Here is a 19,808-nt window from a genome sequence, read left to right on the forward strand (position 1 = left end):
TGGACGGAGGAGCCTGGTGGGCTGCAGTCCATGGGGTCACTAAGAGTCGGACACGACTGAGCGACTTCACTTTCACTTTTCACTTTCATGCATTGGAGAAAGAAATGGCAACCCACTCCAGTGTTCTTGCCTGGAGAATCCCAGGGATGGGGGAGCCTGGTCGGCTGCCGTCTATGGGGTCGCACAGAGTCGAATACGACTGAAGTGACTTAGAAGCAGCAGCAGCAGCACACAGAGCTAGGAAAGAGCATTTAGGTTAAACTGCCCTCTCAAGGTATCTAATATATGAATTTGGATCAGAAGCAATCTGTTTGACTTATCATTTCTTCTCCCTGCCAGCTAAGAATACAGTTTTATATACAGCCAGCATGCAAAGTGTCTTAAAAGATGCCAAATACAATTCATGTGTTGATTTCTAACGGAATTATGTCGGCCATGGTGGAGATGTTTGGTCTGGATTGGATTATTTCCTCAGAATGGCACTATTGACACACTGAAGACTAAATAAAAAGATTAAATACTGCTGGAAAATATATATAGAATTATTCTATAACCCACCCCCCTCCCCCCAAACAAACACAAAAACCTAAACCAAAAAAAGAGATCTTATTAGAGCTTGAAAGCTTTCTTTCTGATAATAACTGGCTAGCTGCCTTCATGAATATAAAATGAGACCCTTTGGAAAAAGGAAAAATTATTGAATAATTTAACCTAAAAAGCAATTTCAACTAAAATACTGTGCATTTCAGTGAGGACAACTAGCATTTATTTACTTTTCTTATAGCTTTTTCTTACTTTAAATAAATTCTCCATGAGTAGATAAGAAAATTACTGTTTAGGATTATCAATAACTGCAGATTGAAGTAGTTGGATCAAAAAAGCCTTATCAAAATATAAAAAGTTTTTTAAAATATTTATTTTTATTTATTTACTTGACTACACTGTATCTTAGTTATGGCATGTGGGATCTAGTTCCCCCAACCAGGGGTCAAACCCAGGTCCTCTGCTTTGGGAGCATGGAGTCCTGGACACTGGGCCACCAAGGAAGTCCCTAAAACCAGTATTTTCTATCACCAAATAATGTGTGAAACAGATACTTTCACCTTCACTCTGTTCTAAACAACCATTTCCACTGTGAGACTTTTACTTTTCCACTTCATTCCTTTTCATTATTATTTTTTAAAACAGGTATGTATATACTTTTTAATGTAGCTTTACTGATGTATAATTGACACACAAACTGCATTGTAAGCATTTTTATAATCAGAAAAAGAAGCAACAAATATTTTAAAGGTCTATTAGAACTGGTTATGCTTCTGAAAAGGTATTTCCTCATCCACCCAAATTATCACTACCGAGGAATCGTAAATATATGACTATTACTGAGAGAGGTGAGTGAACTGAAGACACTTAAAGGAGGATTTCCCTTGCATATTATGGGATAATATGGTGATCCAGTATACCCTCTTCCCCTCCATATTACATACTCCACTAAAGATAGCATGGTGAAGAAGCTAATACCAAGTAGGTGTCTATCTTCTAGAAAGATTTTCAAGTGTTGCAATAGGTATTTGTTAAATAACTTCAGAGATAGATATAACAGACTAAACTAATTTTCAAATTGGTACTTTATTTTATTTTAGTAATATCCTTTATCTTGACCATGCACCATTAATTAAACAGCATGCTTCTTTTAAACTTTGAGTGAAAATATGCAATTTCACCTCAAGTTTTCCAACCTACCAAACGCTGTTACCATATTTAGGAATTTAATAAAATGTTATAAAGCTTATGAGAGAACTATAGTTCTTTGGCATTAAAACATTTGTAACTGGACAAGAAGAAATAAAAAGTAATACTGTTAAGACAGTGACTAATAATTTAGAAGGAGGATTTAGAAAAGTCTGATAATTCAACAACAATTGTAATTATTCCCCAACTAAATGCTTTAAAAACGGCATTTTCCCCCTGAAATTCTTGCTATCACATTTAGTGTTTTCAGTTCAGTTCCAGGTAACTTTAAAGAAGTTCTGATTTCATTCCTTAAAAGATTATTTTTAGCACTTTTTTATTCTAATAATTTATAATAATGAATGGCTGAATCCATCTCATTTTATTTTGTATTCCTTTCAATGGCATATGAATGGGTAAGTATACTCACAAATATTTAAATATACAAACATTTTTGCTACATATTAATATGCAGACATTTTTTATTATATGCCTTTTCTTTTTAAAGACATGCTTTGGTCACATTACAATGAGTATATTCACATTAAAATAAAAGTTACAAACTATCAGACATGAGCCAAGACATGATTATCCTCAAATCAACTTTGCCTTCAAATAGTCTTTTATTTCATTTCACTGCCAAAAGCTAGAGTTAAATGGAGGAGGAAATGAAATGGTGGTTCAGCTGCTATCTTAATTCAACCAAAGCCATTCATACACATTTCTATTTTATAATCTTGGACAAACCCACAACTTTAAAACTGCAGGTTATCAAGAAATGAATGACCTTCACACACCTGGACAGTGAAATAGTAAAGAGTGAGGAGAAAAATAAGAAAGGGAGATAAAAGGGAATCTAAATCAGCAAAGATGACAAAAGAGACTAATAATTTAAACAAGTGTCTCTACTACACTCTGTTGTTTTGAGATTTGATGTGTTCCCTGATAAATATCCCCACTTCTCAGCTAGGACCATCAAGTGCCTGCCAGAACTGAAACCACTGGTTCAGTCAGGCAAAAGAGCTGCTCCCTGGGTACTTCATGTGCGGGACAGTGGGAGAGACCCAGAGCAGAGGGCTTTTCCTGCTTGTGGGTCCAAATTGGAGCATCCTGTATCTCAGGATGGTCACTCTGTGTCCTTAGACCTCTTCAAGGTACAGATCAGCCCCAGAAGTCCCAAGTCAGAAAGGACTTCTCCTGTTTCATAAGGGTCAGGTAGGTTCACTATGAACAGCAGCTGACAAGGGGAGAAGGAACCTGGCCAAGGTTGTGACTGTGAAGTCAAGGGGTTCACTGGAGGCCCCCGACAGGCCTGAACATGCCACTGTCTCTAGGGGCTACAGCTAAACCTGCTTACCTAGTGCAGGACCAGAGAGTAGGGTGAATATGGTGTGACTGGGGGGCAGGGAGGGTGGCAAACCCTGCTGCCCAGTGACAACCATCTGCTGTTCGCACAGGGTTGCAGGGAGGCCCAGTGCCTTCCGTAATTTGGAAACACAGTAAGATATTTAATAATCCTCTAGGAAGGCGGCCAAGACTTGTCCTAGGAAGCAAACCATTTCTAATATTCCAAATAAGTTTTCTAAGAGGGAAAAACAGTTATAGAAGTTACTGTGTCGCCATATAGTTCAATAGTCCTCACATATATTCAGCTAAAACTGAGTAAATGATCTAGCACCTTCCAGCTGGAATGGCTTCTTAGACCAATTTTAAGCACAGGCCGGTTTTCTCAAAAATGAAATACTGGTGTTTTACAAACCCAGTTTTAATTTTTTTAAACCAGGAAGATTGTACAGATGAGCTTGTGATAGATACACTATAGAAAACATATGTATTTTTGGCTATATACACAATTCTTTGTTGTTGTGTGGGGTTTTTTTTTTTCCCATTAGTTTCTTCTGCAATTTATAGTAGTGACTCTCTCATACTGAATGGACAAGCTGTGTATTTTTACACTTGACTGAGGATTTCATTCCACATTTACTTAGATTACATAAATTAGAATATCCAACTATGGATTCACGTGAAAACTTTCAGAAATAATGCTTGTTATGTCTGATGTAATAAATATAGTTATTTCATATCAGTTAAAAACAACAACATCACTTTCTACCAGCTCCCATCAGGGGAGAGCCTAAGGCTGAGAGTCTGTTGGAATATTGTCATGATTTGTTTTTTCTCCAGAGACAGGATGCTTCAGAAACTGACCAGTAGCACCAATGTACAATCTTGATCGCATGGGCCATTTCTGAAAAAGAATATTTAAACAATAATCCAAAAGTTAGTATCTACAGTGTGCAATTATAATATTAAAAATTCCTAATGCTTCAATGCAAATGCAATACTATGTAGCTAGTAACAACTGTGATTACAAAGTTTAAGTGATGACAAAAAAATGTTTATTAATGCTAACAGCAAAATTTAAAATATACCCAGACTCTGATTATAACTGTATGAAATAATATGTGTGCATGTGGACCAGAACTGCAAAAAATTATGAAGAATAAATATATTTAGATGTAGGAAAATTTATCTATCTACAATGTTTTAACTGTAAACTCAACCTTAAACAAAATCCCTGGCTTTAAAAATGTTTTAAAAAGTTATATGTGGTATTATGCATCTACATTTGTCAAAGGATTACAATGAAAAGTGACTAATTCACCTACCTAAACATTTTATTCTGCTAAAAGCAATATCCGGAAGTTGCAAATATTAGAATGTTCGGGGTTACACAGCTACAACACCTAGATTAAATGTCTGCTTGTACTGGCATCACACGCTCTAACCTTCAGTCATTATCACATTTCTATTCTGATTGTGACTTTTCTAAATTCACCTTTAAAATGGCCAGCCTCTCAAATAATATAATTAATTTCCAAACAGGATGATGATGAAAAAATATACTACACAAGTAATACTTTCAGGATGGACTTTTTTTTCTTAGAGGGGAGGGTCATATAATTTTGGTTTAAGGTCTTTGGAATACTAATCAGAGAAATACTGTGGTTTTTTTTTTTTTAAATACAAAGATAAGTCTTTAGACTAAAGTGCAATTCTCTGAGGTCGGCAGTGGGGTCCCACACTCTCCAGAGAGTAAACACTGCTGTGAGCAGCAGGCTACTTTCACCAGTGAATGTACATGGGCAGACTGCTGGTTACACAGCACCATGAAATGTTCTTTAAAAAAAAAAAACTTAAAATTAAAATTAATATATTTATTTGGCTCTGCCAGGCTTCAGTTGTGGCACACAGGATCTTCAATTTTTATTGCAGCATACAGGAGTTGTGGCATGCAGAATCTTTAGTTGTGATATGTGGGATCTAGTTCCCTGACCAAGGGTCAAACCTGGGCCTCCTGCACTGGGAGCACAGAGTCTTAGCCACTGGACCACCAGGGGAAAGGGTGGTCCTTGAAATGTTCTTAAATGCCTGGAAGATAATCCGTGGTGCTCAAACAGAGGTAATGTTATTAACAATTCAAAGTCCATAAGAGGACTTCCCTGGTGGTACAGTGGTTAAGAATCTGCCTGCTAATGCAGGGAACATAGGTTCCCTGGTCCAGGAAGATTCCACATGCTGTAGGGCAACTGAGCCCATGCTTGAGAGCCCGTGTTCCACAAGAGGAACCACTGCAATGAGAAGCCCGACCGGAGAGTAATCCCCATCTGCCACAACCAGAGAAAGCCCGTGCACAGCAATGAAGACCCAATACATCCAGTAAATAAATGAATAAATAAATAAATTTTTTAAAAGTTCATAAGAGCTCTGGCTTTTCAACACAAGTTGCACATTAGGATCACATGGGAGCTTTAAAAAAAAACAAAAACTAATGGCCAAATCACACTCCAGAACAATTAAATCAGACTGGACCTCTTCATAAAAGTATCAGGTAGAGCCAATTCTTATCTGGAATAATATAAGCCTGCCTTATAAGCCTTCCAAATACAGGGACTGTCACCTCAACTGGGATTCCAGATGTAAAATGTAGCATAAGGAATAATAAGTAAGCATGTGAGTTTTATGCCTCCAGATGTGATAACTGAACTTGCTCCAATGTGGTTTAGATCATTTCAGAGTCCTAAAGTCAGATTATTCTGCTCAGAATCTAGCAGAACTTCAACACAGATTAAATACAACATCTGTGTTACTTGGAATTTAAAATGTTCCACTCCTATATAATCTTCCTATAAACAAACTTGTATTTTATATTCAATACAGTAATAAGACTGACTATTATTTATTTTTGCAAATCCATTTCAGGTTTTGTTTTAAATCATAGAAGTGCATTCGTGTATGCTCTGGATGTATCATATTGGTCCTATTCCTGGGATTCCCTTGACCAGTTGGGAATGAGAAGCGTTTTAGAAATTTGCCTGGGATTTTTTGATATGTCTGAATTTGGCATTGTTAGACCAGAGTTAAGGCCTGCATTATACTGAAGAATCCAGTGTCATGGTATTATGGAGTGAACATTTGTGTTCCCCAAAAACTTACTTGTTAATGCTCTAACCCCCAGTGTGATGATAATTTGGAGAGGTAATTATGGTTAGATGAGGTCATGAGGGTGGGTCCCTCATGATAGGATTAGTGGCCTTTTAAGAAGAGGTAGAGCTCCCCTTCTTTGAGAAAGAGTGAAGTTGGCCAAATGCAAGACAGAAGAGAGCTCTCGCTAGGAAGTGAGTTGGCCAACACCATGATCTTGAATTTTCCAGCTTCCAACTGTGAGAAAATAAATTTCTGTTGTTTCATCTACCCGTCTGTGGTATTTTGTTATCACAGTCTGAGCTGATCACCACGTCCAGCAAGTAGTATAGGGCATAGATCATCAATTTGAAGTGCAGATTTTCAGGCATATCATAAACAAGTGCTTTTATTTTTAAAAGACTTAATTAATTAATTTGGATGTGTCAGATGTTAGTTGCAGCATGTGGGATCCTCGAACTTTGTTGAGGCATGCAAGATCTTTACTTGCAGCATACAGGGTCTTTTAGTTGTGGAAGGTGAACTCTTAGTTGCCATATGTGGGGATCTGGTTCCTTGACCAGGGATCAATCCCTGGCCCCTTGCACTGGGAGCATGCAGTCTTGGCCACTGGACCACCAGGGAAGTCTCTAAATCTGCACTTTTCAATCTTTTACACTACTGCCACATTTTCATGAGTATAAAAATCTCATGCTCAAACCTCAAATGTAATTTGAGAATTCTACACTTGAGAATGTAGATAATAATAATTTGAGAATGTGAATTAAAACACATCAAAAAATAAATAAAATAAAAGTATTACTGAATGCTCCCTGTTAATTCTATGTGTTACCTGGGTTTCACTGTATTGAGAATCACTCTAAAGCATGCAACCAAGAGTGGAGACCAATGAAGGGATCTGCTCTACAGCCTTGCTAGTAGGTAAGTGGCCTTCCCAGGTGGCCCAGAGGTAAAGTATCTGGGTAAAGAACTGTCTTGCCAATGCAAGACATGAGGGTTTGATCCCTGGGTAGGGAAGATCCCCTAGAGCAGGAAATGGCACCCCACTCGAGTATTCTTGCCTGGAAAATTTCATGGACAGAGGAGCCTGGCGAGCTACAGTCAGTGGGGCTGCCAAGAGTCAGACACCACTGAGTGACTGAGTGCACACACTACATAAGTAATTTATATGTAATTTATGAAAAAAACCTAAAAATGTTTATGTGGAGTTTTGCCTGATATTTCATGAACTTCGTAAAGTTTCCTTTTTAATAACTTTGTGTCCCTGGATTTTCAAAAAGGCTACTAAAAATTTTTTTTAATGAATTTAAGTAGACACACAAATAGTTTTAGGAGTCAGAAATAAACATATAAATAAAATATTGGTTAGGTTGCATGGCAGCATCACGCCAAAAAAAACAGGTGACTGATTTACATTTCACTTCTCAATGGTCTGTTTTAGCATTGTGTAGATTAACACAATCTTGACTTTCTACTTTACCTAAGAAGGCATATTTAAAATTATGTAGTTTCATTAGCTTAGAACAATCTAATGCACTCATACAATTAACCAGAACTAAACCGGAAATAAAAGACTTTAAAAATATATATTCTTAATTTTTGGAGTTAAATGATTCCAAAATAACAAAACAAAGTAATAAAATTTATTTTTAAAAATTACTGTTTATCTGTGTTATCAACAATGATTCTCCAGGGCTAATGCAATTAATAAAGCCAACAGTGCTTTTCTTACAATGTAAGTAGCTGAAATACAGCCCTGTTCTCTTGGAGTTCTGCTCTTTCGGATGCTGGTGCTGATCAGAACTGTTCACATCCCAAATGCATATAAAGTGTTGTTTTAGCCTATCCTCTGGGATCCCAGTCTCTTAAACCTTCCAGTTTCATTTGAGGTATTCTTTTTTTTTTTTAAGATTCTCAGGAGAGCTTCTTTTTTTAAAATTTATTTGGCTGTGCCGGGTCTTAGCTTCAGCATGCAGGTTCTTACGGTATTCAGGATCTGGTTCCCTGACCAGGGATGTAACCCTGGCCCCCTGCATTGGAAGGCACAGAATCTTAACCACGGGACCAATGGGCAAGTCTCTTGAGGTACTCTTACTGTAAATTCCCAACAATGCTAACAATGCCAAATCTCCAATACTGATGATAAGATGATTATTTTGATGATTCAAAATTATGGCCTTGAAATATTTGTTAATGGATCTTTGATCATCAAAGTAAGGCCCAGTAATACTATGTTGTAAGAAAAATAGTCATTTTGGAACACTCTTTAACTAAAGGTTATAGTACCTTTTGTAGATTAAAAAGTACAAATAATTAGAATATGTCTTTGGCATTAGATTAATCAACAACAGACTTAATATTTAAGCATTTTGGTAGTATCTGTAAAATAAAGTGTCACAAACAGTTTCAGTTATGTACACAGAATCTCTTTCCTCTGCATCGCCACAGCACAAGGTTATAGTCTCTTATGGCATGTACAGCATTCTCTCTTAAAATTGTTGTTGTTCAGTCGCTAAGTCCAGTCTGACTCTTCTGCGTCTCCATGGACTATAGCCCGTCAGGCTTCTCTGTCCATGGGATTCTCCAGGCAAGAATACTGGAGTGGGTTGCCGTTTCCTCCGCAAGGGGATCTTCCCAATGCGGGGAATGAACCCGCACATCTCCTGCATTGGCAGGCAGATTCTTACCGCTTAGCCACTGGGGAAGCGGAGAAGGCAATGGCAACCCAGTCCAGTACTCTTGCCTGGAAAGTCCCATGGATGGTGGAGCCTGGTGGGCTGCAGTCCATGGGGTCACTAAGAGTCAGACACAACTGAGCGACTTTACTTTCACTTTTCACTTTCATGTATTGGAGAAGGAAACGGCAACCCACTCCAGTGTTAGTGTTCTTGCCTGGAGAATCCCAAGGACAGGGGAGTCTGGTGGGCTGCCGTCTATGGGGTCACACAGAGTCAGACACGACTGAAGCGACTTAGCAGCAGCAGCAGCAGCACTGGGGAAGCCTGTGTCTTAAAATACTGTTATTGTATTTATGTCTTTTTCTCCATTCTATGTTCATTTAGGGCAAGGATTGAGTCTTACCCTTAATTGTATTCACTCTCTTAACAGTGCTTTGCACATAGCAGAAACCCAGTAAATAATTTTAAAATAGGCTAGTCATTTGTTCAACCACCATCAATTTCATTTTTTAATATTTATTTTTATTTATTTATATGCCCAGGTCTTAGTTGTGGCATCTGGGATCTCTGATCTTCCTTGCCAGCATGCAGGATCTTTAGCTATGGCTGTGGGTCTAGTTCCCTAACCAGGAATAGAATCCTGGCATCCATGCATTGAGAGTACAGAGGCTTAGCCACTGGACTACCAGGGAAGTCCCTCAATTTCATTTTAAGAGGTAATCTTTGGCCGTCTTTCATTATCCCTATAATTGTCTTTTAAAATCAAAACAATTGATTCAGAGGACAAATGAGATATAATTTTTCTTTAAAGAGTTATAAGACTACAAAAACATTTGGTATGGGAATTAGGGCAAAAAGAAACTCTTGTTAAGCTTATTGTTACATGAAATTTATGGTTTTAGCATTCATGAAAATTATGGTTTTAACGTTACTCATTCAAAAAAGCACTGCAAGAAACAAAAGTGAAAAACAACGGGATTTCTCATATGATTTCTCTCTCCCACAAAGAGGCATTTAACAGATGCCTTTTGTATTAAGCCTACTTAATGTTGAAATAAACTTTGTTAGAGTATAATGTCAAGTCAAAAGAAATCTAATATAAATGATACATTTGAATAGCAATCTGACGTACCTAATATTAATCTAATATTGATAGATTAATAACATCTAATGGTTATATACAAAACCCCTCAATTAGTAATGAATAAATTTCCAGCTGAGGTTATATAACACATGAATGGAATGGAATAGCCTATCATAATTATGAATAAATAATACTTAAAATATTTACACTTAATATTTGAACTAGTTTGAATATCATCATGTTGATTGCATTTGCAAAGTAAATTTTGTTAAAGCTTACCACAGAATTTTAAGTTCAATTAATATTAGAGGATGTATTTTACTTTCATTTCAATAATGATTATTCAATAATTTACTGAACATTGATATACTTAAGGCAAAGTCTTAATTTTATATTTGTGTGTGTGAAAATGTGAATAGTAGAATAAAAATTTTGAGTATTTAGTTTTAGAAAATATAGGGAAGGAGATTCATTTTGAACAGAAAGCCTGATCGATGTAATATTTAAAAAACAATTAGATCTAGGAGAAAAGGATGATGAGAGTCTAAATATTGCAATATAGGTAATAAATCATAATCATAAAAACTGTATTAAACAAAACCCTGACCAATTTTGTACATTACTACCTACATGTAATGTAAAAAATATTATACAAGAGGAACCCTCTTGGCTAATTTTGTACATTAAAGAATTTGAATATAGTATTTAATCCGAACACAAATACATGCCAATTTATTATGAAAATTACATAAACTCATTGTAATTTTTCTAACATTCTTGGTAGTTCCTAGTCTATGATAGTTAACATTAAAATGTACTGAAAATTTACCATATGGGGATGCAGAACGGTCTCATTTTACAAAAAAATTTCAACATTGGTTTCCTAGGGTGAGTTAGCAACAGATAATTCCATCACCCTATTTAATTCGTGAAACTTTAAAAAAATTGACAAAAATCACAAGGGGAAACATAATTATGTAAATTTAAAACCCTCAAAGGCTCTGATAACTAAAAATTATCAGGATGTGCAACCAAGCACCCCACCAGGCACCCCCGAAAAACGTCTCATCTAGGAAAGGTATCCTGTAGATTCCATCATCCTATAGGGGGCATGAGACTCCCCCTACCCAAGCCACCCCAGGTTTAAGCCACTACCTGCAAACCGTTAAGGAGTAACCTAGTGCAGTGGGGACCTCCCTGCCGGTGACTTGGCAGGCGAAGATCGCTCTCCGGGTCTGTCCCCTGTCTCACCCGGAAGGAGCGGTGAGAGCTCGCTGGTATCTGCCCAAGCAGTGTCAGACTCGGCAGGTCATGGTGCCTTGCTCCCGGGCCCGGCTCCTCAGTGCCTTGCCCGCCTACCTTGACCGGGTGTAGGTAACCATCCCCGCGAAGGGCGCCCAGTCCTGGGTCCGCCGGCGCCTCGGCGTCGTCCTGCAGGCTGCGGGTGAGGTGCGCAATATAGGTGGTGGCCAGCAGCAGCACGTCCAGCTTGGACAGCTTTGTGTCCGGCGGCACCGACGGCAGCGTGCGCTGCAGCTCCAGGAAGGCGTTCCGCAGAGTCTGCACGCGGCTGCGCTCCCGCGCCGCGTTCGCGGCCGCCGGCCGCCCGCCTCCCGACCGCGCGCCGCCGCCTGGGCCCGAGGGTCCCGGCCCGGTCCGTCCGGGGCTCAAGTCTCGGACTGCGACTACCGGGGGCGCGGGCTCGCTGCTGGAGATCAGGGGGCTGCCTGCGGGGCCGCCGCGGTCCATAGCGGCTTCCCTGCAAAGGACCGAAGGCGCGGTGAGGCCGCGGCGCTGGTCGAGCTTAGCCCGGATGGGAGCGCAGCCCTCTCGCTCCCCCTGCGCACCCCGCCCCAGCATCCGATGTGGCTCCGGGCCATCTCAGAGTTGAGCACCTTTTGATTGGGGCACTTTTGCCTTCCGGGGTCTGGGGAGAGTGGCGGGGCCCGAGGATTCCTAGACTGGTTAGAAGGCTCAGGAGGGCCCCGGTACCAACCAGCCTTGTGTGCTGTGCTTAGTCGCTCAGTCGTGTCCGATTCTTTGCGACCCCGTGGACTGTAGACAACCAGGTTCCTCTGTCCATGGGATTCTCCAGGCAAGAATACTGGAGTGGGTTGCCATTTCCTTCTCCAGGGAAATCTTGACCCAGGAATCGAACCCAAGTCTCCGCATTGCAGGCGTATTCTTTACCGTCTGAGCCACCAGGAAAGCCCAACCAGCCTTACTTTCCACCAACAATTTAGTCAAGAGGGCTACGATACTGGGAGAAGGAAGATTTCAGGTTCAGAACTTGTTCGCGCGTCTGGATTATTAGCCTGCCCATCCCGCGGGAAAGATGGAGCGGGTCAACTCGTAGAGCACGCCGTGGCCCGCGGTGCCCGCGCCGGCCGCCCTCGCATTATGCGTTCCGGAGGCTCGGGGTCCCCAGGGGCGACGGCAGGAGCCCGGGGTGGTTTCTGCCAGAGGGACCTGTGACCTCATCTCAGACTAAGGCACCCACCACCCGTCCAAGTCCGGGAACTGCGAGGCAGGGGTCGGACTCGGGTCCTCACCTTTCCTGTAGGGGCTGTGCGGGGTTCGGCTCCGCTGCTCGGGAATTGAAGCGTCTAGCCGGGTCTGCGTGGCCTGGACCGCGCCGGTCACTCCATCTTCGTCCAGCGGATCGGGTGCGCCTTTTATGCGGGCTCGTGCGAGGCGAAGACTGCTTGTGGGCCAAGCTAGGCGCCGGATCACCACGGCAGGACCCGCCGACGTCCTCTGGCACCTGTGGTGCTGTGCTGTGGGGCTGCGTGCTCCGGGAGCCTCTCTGCATCGGGAGACTCATTAATCAAACCGTCCGGCGGGGCGGGGCCATAGGGGGCGGGGCGTCTTCCTGACCACGCCCCCGCGTTCAGGTTCTCCCCCAGGTCGGGCCCCGAGCGTGGTACGTCAATCGCCCGCTGGGTTGGCGGCCGACGGGGCCGCAGTCACGGCCTGGGCTCTAAGGACCCCAGCGCGGCATCGCGAGTTACCTTGTCTCGCCGTGAGCCTTCCGCCTCGGGCCCAGGCTGAGCCCCGGGCGTCTTCCAGATCCGCGCCGGGCCGAGGCGCGAAGGTGGCCGTTCTGTGGAACGCGCCTTAACTTTCGGTGAGGAAGTGTGGCGTGTGCCTCCTCGACGCGCTCACAGTTTGCTCCACCACAATGTCAACGTCTCCTGCCGTCTTGACTGCTTGAAGCGTAGTCCCGCCGCCTCGGGACTCCGCGACCAGTGTATTGAGCCGCCTGGAGGTAAACTGCACTGAGTTCGAGCGTGCCCACGGTCTGTGGTACTTTTAGTTCCCCTAGTCGCAATTGCTTCTTCCCGAGGCCGGCGCCTCCATCGTCCCATCCCCCACCCCGGGGCCCCCCTTTGTTTCCGTAGTTGGAACGGATTTGGGAGTTTCCCTGCGGGGAGCTCGCCCGAGGTGTTGTACCCTCGTGGCTCCCGGGGAGCGGGGATGGCGGCCGTGTGGGGAGGGGCTCCGTACAGGCTCCTTGAGGAAAGGGGGCGCTGCCCGGGGAAGCCCGGGCCCTGGATGCCCCCGACCTGGTGTCTTCACAGGTGAAGTTTGAGCAGACGCCCAATATTTCCCAGCAATGTGATTAATGCATCGTTGAAAACAATTCTTGCGTCAATCTTCTTTGAGGGTCGAGACAGAATGTCGAATTTAAAGTATCCTTAATGAAACCGTTCTTTTACATGTGACATAATTTCATCCTTTACCATATATTTAAAAATTGGAGCTGCCAACAAGTACAGGGCTTTCCTGATAAAGAATCCACCTGTTTGATCCCTGGGTCAGGAAGATACCTTGGAGGAAATGGCAACCCATTCTAGTATATTTGCCTGGAGAATCCCCATGGCCAGAAGAGCCTGGTGGGCTACAGTCCTTGGGGTCGCAAAAGAGTCAAACACGACTTAGCGTCTAAATAACAAACCTAGTACATAGTAATGGTGGCACTTACTTCATTTGAGTATAAAGTTCCACACACTTTATTAGTAACTCAGAGTAATCCTCAGGTTTTCATCTCAATTCCCATTTGATAAATATAGTCAGATTTACACTTTAAGATAAAGAAGCACACCAAAATACCGTGAGTTCAGAAAACAATTACTTTTGATGAATGAGAAAGCACATCTTTATCTTCCCAGAAAATTGTATGTAATGAGAAGTAAAGCAATTGTAAAGGACTGTTTCAGATTCTATAAAGAAGCAAATTAAACAGGAATTGCAAAGGTTTTTCTTAATGAGAGACTGTAAAGCTACAAACCACAAATGATGATGTTGCCTAGTGCTGTAAAGGTAAAGAATGAAACGTTTCAGATCACTGAGGTTGAATTTACTGTTTTACAAATTTACTTGCAAATTATGAAGAAGGTGAGGTTCACGTACATCATTTTTTGTCAGCAAGCTTTCAGATGTCTTCAAAGAGAGAGTTCTGTATTGACAGAGGAAAAAAAAAAAACAGCATTTAAATTATTTCAAAACAAAGTTATCCAAAACAGGTAGGAAACGTATATAATCTAGGACACATTAACAACAGTGAAGGCTAATGATTAGTTACTAAACTGTGAATCTTCTCAGGCTTTAAAGAAAGCAGAAACAAAGATTGTGCCCCTGAGGTAGGGAAGATTATGGGAAATCTGTGAGTTGAGAGAGGTGTGGAAATAACAACATTGGAGTGAAGGTAGGGGCCAGGACTAGGGTAGGCAAATTAGGTGCTCAGGGCTCCTTATATTTTGCACCCTGGCATCTCACAAGCTTCCCCCTAGCCTAGACTGCTAGAGTCTTCTGCTACTCTAGGAGTTGGGACGAATGTGCATGTGCAGCACAGTGCAGGCACTTCACTGCTAATAATGACTGGCCAGTTGCCTGCTGAGTTGCCCAACAGGTTCGAAAGGACTGATGTAACAGGACCCGCCACCTCAGGCCACCCCCTTGTCTTGTCTGCTGCCACTCTAAGCAGCCTCTGAATGCTCTGATGACTCTAGTCCTAATTCCTGCAAGACTCCAGTATTTGCAATTACAGTTGAAATGGAGAATAAACATCTTCAAATTTTCAACATTATATAAATTAGTAACAGGTATCTTTTTAAGTGCTAAGTGTTTTACAGAAAGCACTTTTATTTTCTCATTTAGTCTTTACAAAAACCCTTTGAGGACCTTATAGTTGAGAAAATAAAGCTAAGAGAGTTGAAATAAGTTGTCCAAGGTCACACAGTTACTAAGTGGCAGAGACAGGATTCAAGCCAGGCAGATTGACCTTAACAGTTGTGTTTTTTACCATACTATTTTATTTACTATTTGTAGGGATCTTCATTATTTGCAAAACATTTTTTTTTGTATCTCTTATCTCAGTAAAGAGCATTAACTTGAATCCCTATTAACAATCCAAATACTATTTTCATTATACATCTTTCTTTGAAATTCTTGCCTAATCTGGTTTTAGAGTGCTATAGATTTTATTTCACTGAGTGTGATTAGGCCTTTTAAAAAGATATTTATTTGGCTGCATCAGGTCTTAGATGTGGCATGCAGAATCCTTATTTGCAGCATGTGGACTCTTTAAGTTGTAGTGTGTGAGATCTAGTTCCTTGCCAGGGATCCAAGACTGCATTGGGAGTTTGGAGTCTTACCCACGGGACCATCAGGGAAGTCCCAGTGTGATGTAGGTCTCAAAATCATACTTATCTTTTTAAAAAATGTGTCACATAGTTTGTTATCTTTATAATGTAAAATGATCACATATACCAGTGAAGAAAATATATTGTTTTGTTATCTGTATACAGTTGGTGCTTTTTTCACCTTTCAACTATTTCCTTCATTGTTAATTAAGGTATAATTTACAGACTTAAACAGTCCTTTGAGTATATAGTTCAACAGTTTTGATAAAACATTTACAGTCATGTAACTACTACCACAATAAAGATATGCAACATTTCATCACCCCCTCAAGATTCCCTTGTATTGACCCTTTGTAGTCAACCCCAGGTCCTCAGCAACTACTCATGTTTTCTGTCTCTGCAGTTTTGCCTTTGCCAGTAGGTCATGAAATCATACATTGTGTAGCCTTTTAAGTCTGGTGTCTTTCATTCAGCATAGTGCTTCTGAAGTCTGTGTCATTTCATATATTGCTAGTTCATTTCTTTTTAATGCCGAGTAGTAGTCCATTGTATGGGTGTACCACAGTTTGTTTATCCATTCCCTGCTGAGGGGCTTTTGGGTTGTTCTCAATTTTTGGTGATTCTTCGTAAGCCATGGAAAACATTAGGGTTCAGATTTTTGTGTGAGTATATGTTTTCATTTCACCTGGGGAAATACTTAGGAGTGGGACTGCTGAGTGTGTTGAGTGTGTGTTTAACTTTGTAAGAATATGTCAAACTTTTTTCCAAATTGGCTGAACTATTCTTTTTGCATCCCCACCAGTAGTGCATGACAGTTCTGGTGGCTCCATATCCTCGTTAGCATTACTTGATTTTTTTTTTTCTTTTTACCTACTGTAATGGACATTTTTAAAGAAAAAATACTGATCCAATATTTACAACATTTTAAAAATCAGATGATGCCACAACCTAGATATCTTTCTTGTCAGATAATCTGATTTCCCAAGTTCAACTTGTCTGCCTGGCTGTAGTGTTTTGGAGCCAAGTAGCTACGGTTGCCTTTAGTTGGACAGCATGCTCTCCAGTTTACCTCAGTCACATTCTCACATGCTTCCCTTACTTATTTTATCTGCCTTTTCTTTAGGGTGTTTTTGAGACCCCCTGGCAGTGTAATGTTTTTGAGACCCCCTGGCAGTGTAATTAAGAACTTGATTTTTGGAGTCAATGACCTAGATTCATGTCCCAGTTCTGCCTCCTGGCAATCCTGTGACGTTGGGCTCCTCTGACTGGGTTTCTCCAACACTCATTTTCCCTATGTATAAGTTGGGGCTGATAGTACTCTTATCTCAAAGGGTCCTACTGTGTTTTATAATTTGTTGGGGGTAATGAAGACTAAGCTTTCAGAATAGATATTTTAAAATGGAAAATAACTAGTACAGTTCTTGTAACTTACATAATTCTTGTTCATAGAGTAAGCCATTGACAGAGTTGAGACTAGACATCACAAAAGCTAGCTTGTTGCTGCTGCTGCTGCTAAGTCACTTCAGTCGTGTCCGACTCGGTGCAACCCCATAGACGGCAGCCTACCAGGCTCCCCTGTCCCTGGGATTCTCCAGGCAAGAACATCAGAGTAGGTTGCCATTTCCTTCTCCAATGCATGAAAGTGAAAAGTGAAAGGGAAGTTGCTCAGTCGTGTCTGACTCTTAGTGACCCCATGGACTACAGCCCACCAGGCTCCTCCGTCCATGGGATTTTCCAGGCAAGAGTGCTGGAGTGGGGTGCCATTGCCTTCTCCGAAAAGCTAGCTTAGAGTATTCTAAAAAAAGTTTTGTTGCTCATTACTATTAATTTCTTTTTTCTTTTTTTTTTTTTAGGGAGATGGGAGTTCTCCTAATTTCAAAAGAGTTCTTTGAGAACTGCAAACCAAAATCTTAGCATTATACCTATATTATTGATGTATACAGTTATTTTGCATATAAAAGTTAGTTAGACTGAGGTTGGATTTAATACGGCAAAATTAAACGTAGTTAGAGCTTTACAAATGAGTTTATATAAGATCATCCCAGAGTTTCATGACTAAAAGTATTATCTAAGTTTTAAAAAATTCTTCTTGAAGCACATAGGAGATCTGTTGTTACAACTGTTCAAACATAGCATAGCCTTAACAGTGGTAAATTTACTCTTTTTAAAGATCACTTTTTAACTCAAAGAAACCCAAAGCATTCATTTCTAACTAAAGTTAGTAGGTATTTTATAAATAGTTAAATAACATACAGTGAACATTTCCTATGAATTATAGGTCCCAGGGATTCACATTCCTTAAAGGTGTCTGAACCTAAGGGCATTCTAACCCAGCTAGGAAGTTATTATTTTTACATTAACAGAAGGGATGGATTGACTCTATTGACATTGCTTGGGCTTGAAAGATAGTTAATCAAGTAACAGTTTGCTCTTTTCATTGTACCGTGCTGTGGGTACTGTATTCTCAGTGGATCTTATTTACAATGTATAAATGTATTTAATGCCTATTTTTAAATTACTAAGGCTCAAATACCTCCTAGCCAGCTTGAAAAGAGAGGAAACATCTGTCAGAAAGTATTTACTGTGACAAACAGAAAAAGAGGCAATAATTTGCACATTTTTTGTTCCATACCACATACTATTTTTAATTGAACAGTGAAGGCATTTGTTCAGCATCAGCCTTTAAATAAAAAAATAGTGTTGAACTAATCTTTAATTAAAGTGTACATTGATAGTATCAAGTTCAGTTTGGGGGTCAGCAGCAACGTCAATGAGTCTGACTTTTTCCTCCCTGTAGGGAAGGCAGGCTTGTGTAAATATACATGAGCACAGACGGCATGCATTTATAAAGGAGGTGGAAAACATTCCCCTGTCATTGGACAGATGTTGCTTCACTGTGTTCTACACAGGACACAGGCACAGCTCTCAGTGTGTAAACCTTAAAGGAGTGTGGGGCTTATACTTCTAGAGTTTTGGAAGAAGCCTCTAAAGCTCCTTTCCACCTCTGATCAGGCTCCCCACCTTGAATCTTAAATGTAGACTGTAGGGGACTCTCCTGCTGATACCAGCTCATTAACCCTCCTTCAAGTAATTAAGGGAGGGAGTTGGTTTAATCAACTTTTTAGAAACTAAAAATCTGTTCTTAAGAGCTGTGTATTTTAATACTTTACTAACCTTCTAACTTTATTCTCATTGTCTCATGGTGGTGGTATAATTGCTAAATCGTATCCTACTCTTGGGACTCCATGGACTGTCTTGTAGCCTTACACTAAATTAGTAAAATGTTAGCAAGAGGCACACCCTAATAGTCTATTATCAAGAGCTTAATGAAATTCCATAATAGGTTTGGTCACCTTTGATTGAAGGTGATATTAACTGGTGATATTTCCATTTAATAAGACTTAAATCATTTGTGATAACCAAATCAATGTTTTGGTATGCCCTCAGTGAAAATGTGCCCTGGGGAGATAAAAGATATTTAAAAGAAAATGTTGGGGCTTCCCTGGTGGCTCAGGGGCAAAGAATCCACCTGCCAATGTAGGAGACATGGCTTTGATTCCTGATCCTGGAGGATCCCACCTGCCGTGGAGCAACTAAGCCCGTGTGCCACAACTATTGAGCCTGTGCTGGAGAGACTGGGAGCCACACCTACTGAAGCTTGTGCACCCTAGAGCCTGTGCTCCACAACAAGAGAAGCCACCACATTGAGAAGCCTGCATGTTGCGACTAGAGAGTAGCCTCCATTCTCCTTAACTAGAGAAAAGTCCACATAGTGATGAAGACACAGCACTCCTGCTAAGTCGCTTCAGTCGTGTCCGACTCTGTGCGACCCTATAGACGGCAGCCCACCAGGCTCCCCCGTCCCTGGGATTCTCCAGGCAAGAACGCTGGAGTGGGTTGCCATTTCCTTCTCCAGTGCTAGAAAGTGAAAAGTGAAAATGAAGTCGCTCAGTCGTGTCCGACTCTTCGCGACCCCATGGACTACAGCCTACCAGGCTCCTCCATCCATGGGATTTTCCAGGCAAGAGTACTGGAGTGGGGTGCCGTTGCCTTCTCCGGAAGACCCAGCACAGCCAAACATAAATAAATGAAAATTAAAAATGAAAATGTTTATGTAATACTTTTTCACAAAATAAAACTTAAGAATCAGGATTGAACATAATCAGTTTCACTGACAGTGGCAAA

The 19,808-nt window shown here is 41.0% G+C and overlaps 2 protein-coding genes across 5 annotated transcripts in view; both read right to left on the reverse strand.

Annotated features, from left to right (window-relative positions):
- Positions 1 to 1,610: 1,610 nt before the first annotated feature.
- TCF24 (transcription factor 24) lies at positions 1,611 to 13,839 on the reverse strand. The gene is made up of 3 exons (XM_027561113.1): positions 12,531 to 13,839; positions 11,338 to 11,737; positions 1,611 to 3,979 (listed from the first exon to the last, which is right to left on the reverse strand). Exons 1-3 carry the CDS (start codon positions 12,800 to 12,802, stop codon positions 3,866 to 3,868), a joined length of 786 nt encoding a protein of 261 aa, XP_027416914.1. The 5' UTR covers positions 12,803 to 13,839; the 3' UTR covers positions 1,611 to 3,865.
- Positions 13,840 to 13,950: 111 nt separating this feature from the next.
- PPP1R42 (protein phosphatase 1 regulatory subunit 42) overlaps positions 13,951 to 19,808 on the reverse strand; it is a 44,946-nt gene continuing 39,088 nt past the window's right edge. For all 4 annotated transcript variants that reach the window (XM_027561110.1, XM_027561109.1, XM_027561107.1 and 1 more), the window contains one exon: positions 13,951 to 14,437. In XM_027561110.1, coding sequence (XP_027416911.1) covers positions 14,424 to 14,437 — 14 coding nt within the window. In that variant the 3' untranslated portion in view covers positions 13,951 to 14,423. The remainder of the gene's footprint in view (positions 14,438 to 19,808) is intronic.

Source organism: Bos indicus x Bos taurus, chromosome 14 (genome assembly GCF_003369695.1).
Source record: "Bos indicus x Bos taurus breed Angus x Brahman F1 hybrid chromosome 14, Bos_hybrid_MaternalHap_v2.0, whole genome shotgun sequence".
Taxonomy (NCBI): Eukaryota; Metazoa; Chordata; class Mammalia; order Artiodactyla; family Bovidae; genus Bos; species Bos indicus x Bos taurus.